Source organism: Cebus imitator, unplaced genomic scaffold (assembly GCF_001604975.1).
Source record: "Cebus imitator isolate Cc_AM_T3 unplaced genomic scaffold, Cebus_imitator-1.0 Scaffold496, whole genome shotgun sequence".
NCBI lineage: Eukaryota > Metazoa > Chordata > Mammalia > Primates > Cebidae > Cebus > Cebus imitator.
The window spans coordinates 81,777-95,250 of NW_016107811.1; the positions used below are offsets into that span (position 1 = coordinate 81,777).

At 38.3% G+C, this 13,474-nt stretch overlaps 1 protein-coding gene across 1 annotated transcript in view; it reads left to right on the top strand.

Moving 5' to 3' along the window:
* BAZ1A (bromodomain adjacent to zinc finger domain 1A) overlaps positions 1 to 13,474 on the top strand; it is a 109,567-nt gene that overhangs the window by 78,286 nt on the left and 17,807 nt on the right. Inside the window, exons 14-19 of the mRNA XM_037733153.1 lie at positions 26 to 139; positions 3,570 to 3,694; positions 7,103 to 7,699; positions 9,754 to 9,917; positions 10,507 to 10,661; positions 12,704 to 12,852. Of these exons, the coding sequence (XP_037589081.1) occupies positions 26 to 139; positions 3,570 to 3,694; positions 7,103 to 7,699; positions 9,754 to 9,917; positions 10,507 to 10,661; positions 12,704 to 12,852 (1,304 nt within the window). The remainder of the gene's footprint in view (positions 1 to 25; positions 140 to 3,569; positions 3,695 to 7,102; positions 7,700 to 9,753; positions 9,918 to 10,506; positions 10,662 to 12,703; positions 12,853 to 13,474) is intronic.

Genomic DNA, 13,474 nt, shown 5'->3' on the forward strand with positions numbered 1-13,474 from the left:
TACAATATTTCATTTTAACTTTTAGAATCCGTAAAAGGAAGGAAGAAAAACTTAAGGAGCAAGAACAAAAAATGAAAGAGAAACAAGAAAAACTAAAAGAAGATGAGCAAAGAAATTCAACGGCAGACATATCTATTGGGTATGGTTTGAATCACACTGCTCACTTGCTTTACCATACATAAAAATAAAAATCAGATACGTTAAATTGTAAAAATGCTTTCAGATTTTTAGAAAAGTTGCCTTTTTATTATAGGTACATAATTTCCCAGAAAAACACTCAATAGGCTATTTTTAACCAATAATATATTTATCTCTCCCCTCCACCAATATCACGGGTGTACACTGTATTTCACAAGAGTTTTCTGAGCGTTACAGAGGAACAGGGTTGAGATTGGTTGTTTTTTGGTAGATGATAAAGGAGAGAGGATAACAGCACCTTAAGTAATTTAGAGACTGCCCAAGTATTTTATTGCATTTTAGAATATTTGGGATGGAATTCTCTATGAAAACAAGTAGGAATTTAACAGAAATAATCTTTTTTATGAAATCTGCAAAGGAAAGTTCTGAAAAAATTCAATATTCCAAAATTAGTATATTGACTTTGACTTTTTAATACTTGCATGTAAAAGTACCCATTAATAAGCCTTATGATCTTAGGTCACAAACTTGCAATAGAAGAAAATACTTGCAAATCATATATCTGATAAGGGACTTGTATCCAGAATGTAATAGAATTCTTAAAACTCAACAATAAAAATCTGAAAGATTCAGAATAGGGAGTTAATTTTTTAAATGTCAAAAAATAAGGAAGAAATAATAATAATAAAAATTTTTAAAAACAACCCAATTGAAAAGTGAGCAATAGGCTGAGCACAGTGGCTCACACCTGTAATCCCAGCACTTTGGGAGGCCAAGGCGGGCGGATCACAAGGTTAAGAGATTGAGACCATCCTGGTCAACGTGGTGAAGCCCCGTCACTACTAAAAATACAAAAATTAGCTGGGCATGGTGGCATGTGCCTGTACTCCCAGCCACTTGGGAGGCAGAGGCAGGAGAATTGCTTGAACCTGGGAGGCGGAAGTTGCAATGAGCCAAGATCGTGCCATCGCACTCCAGCCTGGGCAACAAGAGTGAAACTGTGTTTCAAAAATAATAATAATAAGCAATAGATTTGAATAGACATTTCTCCAAAGAAGAGATACAATAAGTACATGAGAAGATGCTCAACATCATTAATCATCAGGGAAATGCACATCAAAACCACAGTAAAATACTACTTCATACCCAGTAGGCTGGCTATAATCAAGTTAACAAAGAATAACAAGTTTTGGTGAGGACTTGAAAAATCAGAACTCTCATACATTGTTGGTGGGAATGTAAATGATGCAGCTAGTTTGGAAAACAGTTCGGCAGTTCTTCAAACAATTAAACCATTTGTTACTGTATGACCCAGCAATTGCACTCCTAGGTATGTAGCGAAAGAATTAAGAGCGTACCTTCACCCAAAAACTTAGACACAAATGTTCATAGCAGCATTATTCTTAATAGCCAGAAGTGATAACAACCCAAATGTCCATCAGTTGATGAATGGATAAATAAATGATGTATCTCTTCCATGGGCTGTCCAAACAGGAGACTATTATTCAACAATAAAAAGGAATGAAGTTCTAATGCAGGCTATAATGTGAATGAACTTTGAAAACATTCTAGTTAAAGAAGCTGGTCACCGCCAGGTGCGGTGGCTCATGCCAGCATTTTGGGAGGCTGAGATGGGCAGATCACCTGAGGTCAGGGTTCAAGACCAACCTGGTCAACATGGTGAAACCCCATCTCTACTGAAAATACAAAAAATTGTCAGTCATGATAGCTCATGCCTATAATCCCAGCACTTTGGGAAGCCAAGGTGGGTGGATCATCTGAGGTCAGGAGATAGAGACCAGCCAGACCAACATGGAGAAACCCCGTCTTTACTAAAAATACAAAATTAGCCAGGCATGATGGCACATGCCTATAATCCCAGCTACTCAGAGGCTGAGGCGTGAGAATTGCTTGAACCCGGGGAGGTAGAGGTTGCAGTGAGCCGAGATCACACCATTGCACTCCAGCCTGGGCAACAAGAGCGAAACTCTGTCTAAAAAAAAAAAAAAAATAGCTGAGCATGGTGGTGAACGCCTGTAGAGGCAGGAGAATTCCTTGAGCCCTGGAGGTGGAGGTTGCCCTGAGCCGAGATCGTGCTCCAGCCTGGGCAACATGAGACTCCATCTCAAAAAATAAAAATAAAACAAAAAAGACGCTAGTCACAAAAGACCACATGTTGTATGATTCCATTTATATGAAATGTCCAGAAGAAAGCAAATCAGTAGAGAGTTGGATGCATATTTGCCAGGGGCGGCAGGAAAGAGGAAATGGGAAATGACTACTAATGAGTATGGAGTTTTTCCTTTGGTATGATGAAAATGTTCTGGAATTGGACAGTGGTAATGATTGGGCAAACTTGTGAATACACTAACAACCACCAAATTGTACACTTTAAAATGGTGATTGTTATAGTATACAAGCTCAATTTTTTTTTTAAAAAGTAACATCGTATGGATTTCATGTCTTCATATTTTTAAAGTATTCATTCAGCCCCACTTATTTACATTATCCCTGGCTCTCCTACATTAGAGCTTGCAAAACCTGACTTTGGATTTAGAACATAATGGTGGAATTCATTTCAAGGTTTATATAATTTTGTTTTGTTTTTAGTAAAAGGTGAAAGATTTATACCATCTGAAGAGAAACCGGAGTATATAATTTTAGTTTTAATTTGAATAACATAATGAATTAAATATACATATTGTGTTCATTCTGGCTGTTCAGTATTTCTGAATTTCTCTCCTCCACTATTTGTCATTTTCTCTCCTTCCTACTCTAAGCCACCATCATGGCCTAGCCAGCCACCTAGACCACTACTGATCTGTTACTATTGCTGGTTTCTTTACTGATCTCCCCTCTTCTACTTTCTTTCCTAGGAAGATTTTTCACACAGTGGCTATAGCACTTTCTAATATTATTTCCCTTTTCTAAACTCTTCCGGTTTTTTCTTATTGTTTTTTGGATAAGGCCTTACAAGGCCCAGCCTAATCTGACCCTTCCTTTTTTTCTCATCTATCTCTTGAATTACTGCTTTCTCCTTTACAGTTTTCTTAAAATTATAAGCTCCTCCCTATCCTCTTGAGCTCTGTGCCATTGCATATGTTATTCCTCTGCAGCACACACCTCCCCATCTCCCTGGTCTCACAGTGTAAAATGTCACTTCTTCAAGCCAACCCTGTTGACCGCTAAGGGTCAGTTTCATTCTCCTTGAAATGTTTTCACAGTACCTTGAACTTCTCTTGTTTTAGTACTTATTACATATTTTTTAAATGATTTGTGTAATTATCTGTTTTCTCTGCAAGATCATAAACTGTGTCATGTTGTTCATTACTTCCTAAGTCTATAATGCCTGGTACCTCATAAGCAGTAAATATTTCATAAATGAAATCATATATTCATTAGTAAATGTCATCTTTGTTTTTATTTTAAAGGGAGGAAGAAAGGGAAGATTTTGATACTAGCACTGAGAGCAAAGACATAGAGCAAAAGGAATTAGATCAACATATGGTCACTGAAGATGAAGATGACCCAGGATCACATAAAAGAGGCAGAAAGGGTAATACTGAAATTTCTTAACAGCATTCTTGTTTGTTTGTTTTTAACTGATAAAGCATTTTATTAATTCAGCTCCTCTGAAATATATTGCTTTCATTTGTGATTCTGGGCTGTGTTTATTTTTAAATGCCCACCTCATAGCTGTGCCAAGTTGTAAAAATGTGTTATGAAGTGTTAGTACATTCATGATTGGATCATTATTTACACGTCATTTATACTTTAGAAAGAAGAGAGAATATGCCTATGTCTTTAATAAGACAGTTTCTCATAACTTCAATTTTTGGCTAGTCAGCAGTTTTGTTGAATATTTACATTCACTGCTTTATTTGGGCCAAATAGAAATTTGTATTCAGCATGCTCTGGATGCCTCCTGTGTGCTAGAGATATAAAGATCAATAATGCTCATAATTGGTATCATATTGCTGAAAATGGAAATCTCTCCTACCTTAAAATTATTTTATAAATTGCCAGATCAAAGCAAATACATCTTTTAAAAGCTGTTGATACAAATTTATTTTGAGGATCCTTAACCAATCATATTTAATGACTATCCAAGGAAATCCTTAAGTTAATTCTGTGCCTATAATTTGGATGGGATCTTTTTTTCTGTATTTTTTTCTAAATGGTTACTCTTAAGTAGATGGAAAATTTCCTGTATCATGGAACCTGTATTGTCTGATTACAATGCAATTGATTTCTAAAGCAAACCTAATATGATTAGAGCTTTAAAACATACTTCTAAATATTGGGTCAAAGGAGAAACCATAACAGAAACTAAAAAATATTTAAAACTAATCATTACTGCGTATTAACACTTGTTGGATACAGTCCCTCTACTTAGGGGGAAATGTATAGCTTTAATACATACTAGAAAAGGTGAAACACAAATTGAGCTAGACATTTAAGGAGATAGTGGGGGAAAAGAATAATGCCACCAAGTTAGAAGGAAATAATACATAAGAGTAGAAATAGAAAATAAAAATATAGTAGGGCCAGGTGCAGTGGCTCACACCTGTATTCCCAGCTGTCTGGGAGACTAAGGCTGGCGGATTGTTGAAGCTCAGGAGTTCAAAAATTGGCCTTGGCTACATGGTGAAACCCCCTCGCTACAAAAAGTACCCCAAAAAATATGCTGGGCATGGTGGCATGCACCTGTAGTCCCAGCTACTCAGCAGGCTAAGTGAGAAGGTCACTTGAGCCTGGGAGGTCAAGGCTACAGTGAGGCCCGATCGCGCCACTACACTCCAGCCTGGGCAAGAGAGCAAGACCCTTTCCCAAAAAAAATAAAATAAAAATATAATAGAGAACAAAATCCAAAAGTGTGTTATTTTAAGAAAGACACAAACTAGACAAACGTTTGTTGAAATTGATTTTTATAAAGAGGGAGATCATAATAAAATCAGGGCTGAAAGGGGAGCAACGTAACTGTAGATAGAGTAGGAATTTAAAGGAGATAATATATAATTTTTTGATAATAAATTTGAAAATATATGCAAAAATAAAATCCTAGAAAAATACAAATTATCAAAATGGATTTATAAAGAAATTCTTTAATGTGGATGGTCTTAAACCATTAAAGGACTTGAATCAATGCTAAAATTTTTTTGCAGAGAAAACATCAGTGCTAGACAACTTTATAAGTGAATCCTGTCACATTTTTTAAAAAGCAGATAATTCCAATCTTACACAGACTCTTTCAAGCAAAAGAAAGAAGGAAAAAACACTTCCCAACTATCAAACCAATCTGACAACAACCAAAACAACAGAGAAATTTAATTCCAACATATTATCAAAGTCAAGGCAGATTATCAGGGGTCCAAGCTCTTTCTATCTTGTTGGTACTGCCATCCTTAGGGTTTTTCTGCCCTTCTCGTGTTCCAGAATGATTTATCACTATGTCTGTATTCTAGCTAGTTGGAAGTGGGTAGGAAGAAAGGGAAGCATAGCCCAGAGGTTACACACAATGCTTCTGATTCTGTATCTTTGAACAAAAGTTTTTCATGTAGTCATGCCTACTATGGGAAACGTCCTTTTGGGTTGCTAATTGCCCAGCTAAAAACAAGTGGTTCTATTACCTTACACCAGTAATTAGTAAATAACAGTTTGTATGCCAAATCTGGCCTGCCCCATTTTTTTTTCTTGTTGTTGTTTTTTGAGACGACGTCTTGCTGTGTTGCCCAGGCTGGGGTGAAGTGGTGCCATCTTGGCTCACTGCAACCTCTGCTTTCTGGGTTCAAGCAATTCTCCTGCCTCACTCAGCCTCCCAAGTAGCTGGCATTACAGGCACATGCTACCACACCTGGCTGAGTTTTGTATCTTTAGTAGAGATGGGGTTTCACCATGTTGGTCAGGCTAGTTTCAAACTCCTGGCCTCATATGATCCACCTACCTTGGCCTCCCAAAGTGCTGGAATTACAGGTGTCAGCTACCTCGCCCAGCCCCACCCTGCTATAAGCTAAAAAGGATTTTTCCTTTTTTTTTTTTGTTTTGACAGCCTATCATGGGACCTTTTTTTTTTTTTTTGGAGACACAGTGTCACTCTATCCCCCAGGCTGGAGTGCACTGGTGTGACTTGGCTCACTGCAACCTCCACCTCCTGGGTTCAAGCGATTCTCATGCCTCAGCCTCCCAAGTAGCTGGGATTACAGGCGCTTGCTACCGCACCTAGCTAATTTCTGTATTTTTAGTAGAGATAGGATTTCACCATGTTGGCCAGGCTGGCCTCGAACTCCTGACCTCAGGTGATCCACCCACCTCGGCTGTAATCCCAAAGTGCTGGGATTACAGGCATGAGCCACCACACTCAGCTGGATTTCTACATTTTAAATGGTGGAAAAAAAAGAAGAATGCTACTTTGTGATAAGTGAAAATTATATGAAATTCACATTTCACTGTCCATAAGTAGTAATATTGAACCAAAGCCATGCTCATTGTCTACGTGTTGCCTGTGACTGCTTTGGGCCACAATAGTGGAACTGAATAGCTGCGAAGACCGTAAGATCCACAAAGACAAATATTTATAAGCTAGTCCTCTCCAGAAGTAGTTTGCTGTGATACCTGCCATAGAAGAAGGACTGGGATGACTACTGAAGGATAACTAACATACTCTACTGTAGTTACCAGCATGGAAATTACAGATTTTGCATGCCCCTTTAGATATAACTATATTGATTTTTTACTAACAGAGTGTTAGTAACACCAGTCATGTTGGATTAGGGCCCCACCTTTATGACCTTAATTACCTCCTTAAAGATTCTATCTCCAAATACAGTCACATTGGAGGTTAGGGCTTCAGTGGGGAGGGCACACAGTTTAGTCCATAAAACCTAATAACTTGGGGTAACTTTGTATCTCATATTTTTCTAATGGAAATTTGAAATATACTGATTATGAAACATTTTAACTATAGGGAAAAGAGGACAAAATGGATTTAAAGAATTTACAAGGCAAGAAGAGATCAACTGTGTAACAAGAGATCCTCTTACTGCTGATGAGGAAGAAGCATTAAAACAGGAACACCAACGAAAAGAGAAAGAGCTCTTAGAAAAAATCCAAAGTGCCATAGCCTGTACCAATATCTTTCCCTTGGGTCGTGACCGCATGTATAGACGATACTGGATTTTCCCTTCTATTCCTGGACTCTTTATTGAAGAAGATTATTCTGGTCTTACTGAAGACATGCTGTTGCCTAGACCTTCATCATTTCAGAATAATGTACAGTCTCAAGATCCTCAGGTATCCACTGAAACTGGAGAGCCTTCGATATCTGAATCTACCTCCAACATTGACCAAGGTCCATGTGACCATTCTGTGCAGCTGCCAAAACCAGTGCATAAGCCAAATCGATGGTGCTTTTACAGTTCCTGTGAACAGCTAGACCAGCTTATTGAAGCTCTTAATTCTAGAGGACATAGAGAAAGTGCCTTAAAAGAAACTTTGTTACAAGAGAAAGGCAGAATATGTGCACAGCTAGCCCGTTTTTCTGAAGAGAAATTTCATTTTTCAGGTAAATTTTCAATGAAAATTATTATTTTTTTTTTTTCCTCCCTCTAATCTCTGGTCATTCAAGATGAAGCATTTTTTCAAGCTATTAGAAATACATTTACAACACCTCATCTTTAATTTAGGTTATCCTCTTAGTTTGCAAGTTAGAGTTTAGGAATGTATTTCTTTATAGAAACAAGATTATCTAAATTCCACTGGCTTATATTTGAATTATGAGGAACACATCTATGGTATAACAAGATACATATTCTTCCTGATCTCCTTATTCCTTGGTCAGCAGACTCTGAAAGCCAAGAATAGACTTTAAGGCTGCCATCAATTTTGGACAGATTATGGAGACTGAGGTTACTCATTAAGGGTTTTGACTGAGAGTCCAGGGAGAAGTTCCACTAATGATCACTTCTTTGGAGCTTGGCTGCAAGGGCAGGTTGCAGAGCAGCATTTCCTGTTTGATGGTTCGTCTGTTGATGACAAATAAGATAAAGCAGTAAGGCATTTTTAGATGTGAGTTTTTGTATTAATAAATGAGAGTCTCTAGGTAAAGAATTGCTTGTTTCCTGTGGGGGAGAAAATAGAGATACAAACATTTTAATTAAAATAAATTTTTAAAAAGAATTGCTTAAATTTAGGGGTATGTTACTATGACTACTTTAGTTTTTTTTTTTTTTTTTTTTTCAGGATGAAAAACTACAGATCACAATTCTTTTTTGGTTATTTATTTATTTATTTATTTATTTATTTTGAGACAGTTTCACTCTTGTTACCCAGGCTGGAGTGCAATGGTGCGATCTTGGCTCACCGCAATCTCCGCCTCCTGGGTTCAAGAAGTTCTCCTGCCTCAGCCTCCCGAGTAGCTGAAACTACATGTGCATGCCACCACGCCTGGCTAATTTTGTATTTTTAGTAGAGACAGGGTTTCTCCATGTTGGTCAGACTGGTCTCAAACTCCCGACCTCAGGTGATCTGCCCACCTTGGCCTCCCAAAGTGCTGGGATTACAGGTGTGAGCCACCACACACAGCCATTTATTTTTTTTGAGACAGAATTTCACTCTTGTTGCCCATGCTTAAGTGCAATGGTACGGTCTCAGCTCACTGCAACCTCTGCCTCCCAGGTTCAAGTATTTCTCCTGTCTCAGCCTCCCAAGTAGCTGGGATAGCAGGTGCCTACCACCAGGCCCAGCTAATTTTTTGTATTTTTAGTAGAGATGGGGTTTCTTTGTTGAAAGATACAGGATCAAAGCATTGTGTATACCCTCTGGGCTGCGCTTCCCTTTCTTCCTACCCACTTCCAACTAGCTAGAATGCAGACATAGAAATAAATCATTCTGGAACCTGAGAAGGGCAGAAAAACCCTAAGGATGGCAGTACCAACAAGATAGAAAGAGCTTGGACCCCTGATAATCTGCCTTGACTTTGATGATATGTTGGAATTAAATTTCTCTGTTGTTTCGGTTGTTGTCAGATTGGTTTGATAATTGGGAAGTATTTTTTCTTCTTTCTTTTGTGTTTCATTATGTTGGCCAGGCTGGTCTTGAACTGCTGACCCCAAGTGATCCACCTGCCTTGGCCTCCCAAAGTGCTGGGATTACAGGCATGAGCCACTGTGCCTGGCCATTGTTGAGCATCTTTTCATGTGTTCATTGGCCATTTGTATATCTTTCTTAAATATCTTTTCAGATCCTTTGCCCATTTGTAAATTGGGTTGTCCTTTTATTGTGCTGTAAAAGTTCTTTATATATTCTGGATACAAGGGCTTTATTTATTTAGAGACAGGGTCTCGCTGTGTTGCCCAGGCTGGAGTACAGTGGCATAATCATAGTTTCACTGCAGACTCAAACTCCTGGGCTCAAGCAATCCTGCCTCAGTCTCCTGAATAGCTGTACAAGGGGCTTTATAAGATAAATTATATTCATTCATTCATTCATTCATTTGTGGCACTTGGGGATTTACAGAGCACTTTTATATCCATTATTTCAAGATCATAACAATTACATGGAATAATTGTAGTTTTTTAATAAGAAAATCATGATAAAAGTATTTGATTACTGTTTCAGACAAACCGCAGCCCGATAGCAAACCAACATATAGTCAGGGAAGATCTTCCAGTACATATGATCCATCTCAGATGTCTGCAGAAAAGCAACTTGAATTGAGGCTGAGAGATTTTCTTTTAGATATTGAAGATAGAATCTACCAAGGAACATTAGGAGCAATCAAGGTTTGTACCTGGTCACCTTTTTAATTTGTCTAATCTGCTTGGTCCAAAATTTTGGTCATATTTGTTGTCTACATGACATAGATAAGGCATGTGTGTTTTGAATAAACACCAGAGAGTGATAAATTTTTTATGAAAACTAACTTTATTTCCCTGCATCAAAATATTTTTTATAAGATTTTCATCATATGTTGAAATGTATAAGGATATTTTCTTCTTCTTTGACTAGCCCCTGCCTTCTCTGCTGAGTCATTCATTTGTTGGTATCTTTGTCACCTTTTTAAAATCTGTAATTCATGGCTGATAATGTATTCTGTTCATGCCTTTGTCCTCATCGGCCACTTTTTTGCTGCTATCAAGTGACCAATCTGAGAACTGTTTGTGATGTATTTATACAGAAAGTAAGGTTTTCATCTATGAAGAATATGAATTCCAGTTTGGCCACTTAGTAACCTAATTTTTAGATCCCTTTTTAATTCATAATCATTTCTAAAATATCCATGAATTGATTTTATATGTATATTGAACGTCATACCTCTCAGAAACAATATATTCCATTTTTCATGGTTAGTAAGTTTGAATTTTGTTACAGGTTACAGATCGACATATCTGGAGATCAGCATTAGAAAGTGGACGGTATGAGCTGTTAAGTGAGGAAAACAAGGAAAATGGGATAATTAAAACTGTGAATGAAGATGTGGAAGAGATGGAAATTGATGAACAAACAAAGGTCATAGTAAAAGACAGGTACAAAAGGATTTTTTCCAAAGTAACCATTACTTTTCTTTGCCATGTTTTTTTTGTTTTTGTTTTTTTGTTTTTTTTTTTGTTTTTAAGTATGTTGCCTTTTCTTATTTTTAAAACTTGTCATGAAGACCACTGGAATAATCATTTTCCAAAACTCAGGATCTTTGTTACTCCACTTTGTACTAATCCAACCAAAAGACAGTTTATTAGAATAATGATAATTTCTCAAGAGTATTTTTTTAAATATTTGAACTTAAGGTTTTATTAATTTCAGAAAGTACCTGTACTATCTTTTTTCTTTTCCGTAGGGAAACTTAGTAAATTGGTAAATTCTGGTAGACTTAAATATTGTTTGAGCCAGGCAAGATGGCGTGGGCCTATAGTCTCAGCTACTCCGGAGGCTGAAGCAGGAAGACTGCTTGAAGCCAGGAGTTGGAGACCAGCCTGGGCAACATAGTGAGAGATCCTGTCTCTTTTTAAAAAAAGAAAAAAAATTTTTTTTTAAATTAGCTGGGCACGGTGGCATGCACTTGTTTTTGTTTTTGTTTGGGGGGGGGGGCGGAGTCTTGCTCTGTTGCCAGGCTGGAGTACAGTGGCTCAATCTCAGCTCACTACAACCTCCAACTCCCTGATTCAAGTAATTCTCCTGCCTCAGCCTCCTGAGTAGCTGGGATTACAGGCACGCACCACCATGCCCAGCTAATTTTTTGTATTTTTAGTAGAGACAGGGTTTCACCATGTTGGCCAGGATGGTCTCAATCTCCTGACCTCATGATCCACCCACCTCGGCCTCCCAAAGTGCTGGGATTACAGGTATGAGCCACCACCACTGGCTGGCATGCACTGGTAGTCCCATCGTCTCCAGCTTTGTATCCCAGGACTTCAAAGCTGCAGTGAGCTAATAATGATTGTGCCACTCTACTCCAGCCTGAGCAACAATGAGACCTCTTCTCTAAATAAATATATATAAGTGTTAAATATTATTAATGATAACCTATATCCATATATCTATAGATACTTTTTTTTTTCAAGATTATTTTGGATATTATGTGCCTTTAAGCAGTTTGTCATCTAGAAGGGAACAGTGGAGATACATGAGGCTAGCATTATATTTACTAGAACGGGGTGCTGATAGAAGGTTATACCCCATGCAAATGAAGTACATGGGAGAGCTGCTTGTCTTAGGGGAACATGGGAGATAGTAAAGGAAGTACGAGAGGCAGTGACCACAAAGCTGAACCCTAAAGTTGAGGAAAATAGGACACTGGGAAGAAAAACCATGTACAAAGGCTTTGAGTGAATGAATTTGCACTTCAACATGATCATTTTAAGCCAGGTGTGTTGGGGCTCATGCCTGTAGTCCCAGCACTTTGGGAGGCTGGGGCAGGTGGATCACGAGGTCAGGCATTCGAGACCAGCCTGGCCAACATAGTGAAACCTCATCTCTACTAAAAATACAAAAAAATTAGCTGGGCATGGTGGCAGACGCCTGTGATCCTAGCTACCTGCAAGGCTGAGGCTGGAGAATCGCTTGAATCTGGGAGGCAGAGGTTGCAGGGAGCTGAGATCGTGCCACTGCCCTCCAGCCTGGCAACAGTGCCAGACTCCATCTCAAAAAAAAAAAAAAAAGTGATTATTTTCACTGGAATGTGGAGATTTAATGAAGAGGGAGCAAGATTGGAGGTTAATGAACTAGTTAGGTAGCAATAAATCTACCCAGCAGTTTGAAGCAAGAAAAAATGTTGAAACAAGAGAAATAGAGATAAGCTGCCCAAGATGCTTAGGCTTTAAGACCTATTACAATGTCACCTCTCTCAAACCTTTCCCATAAGCCTTCCCTCTTCTACTTTCTCTCCTTCAAATATTTACCGTTAGTCCTTCTAAATGAATCTCCCTTCCCTACTAGTTGGCTGTAGCTCCTTGAGATTGAGGAAGTGATTTTTTTACAAAGGTGGAAATAAGCATTTGAATCAATGAATGGGCTCAAGTTATAATTAATATTGTTTTTAAGTACCATAAACTCTTAAATGTTTTAATTGTAGACTTTTGGGAATAAAAACAGAAACTCCAAGTACTGCATCAACTAATGCCAGTACTCCACAATCAGTGAGCAGTGTGGTTCATTATCTGGCAATGGCACTCTTTCAAATAGAGCAGGGCATTGAGCGGCGTTTTCTGAAAGCTCCACTTGGTAAGTATCTGTTTTTATTTCAAAATATAAGTTATAAGTAATTTTGAGTTGCCCTTTAATTAATAGAACTTTATTGGCTGACATAATCAAATTGATAAACTAATCTTAAAAACTTGAGATTATGTTTTCATTTTTAAATTAGTTATTTTAAGTGAGGTTTATTTTTAAAATAATACAGTCTTTTGTGAAGAGTTTCATTAAAAGAAAGATTACCAGCTAGGCACAGTGGCTCGTAACTGTAATCCCAGCACTTTGGAAGGCTGAAGTGGAATTCCTTCAGCCCAAGAGATTTAGACCAGCCTGGGCAACATATAGCAAGAACTCCATCTCTACTAAATTAAAAAAAGAAATTAGCCAGGCCTCATGGTATACACCTGTAGTCCCAGCCACTGGAGGAGTCTGATGTGGGAGGATTGCATGAGCTCAGGAATTTGAGGTTACAATGAGCTATGACTACACCATTGCACTGTGCCCTAGGTGACAGTGTAAGACCCTATCTCTTAGGGCCGGGCGCGGTGGCTCAAGCCTGTAATCCCAGCACTTTGGGAGGCCGAGGCGGGTGGATCACGAGGTCAAGAGATCGAGACCATCCTGGTCAACATGGTGAAACCCCGTCTCTACT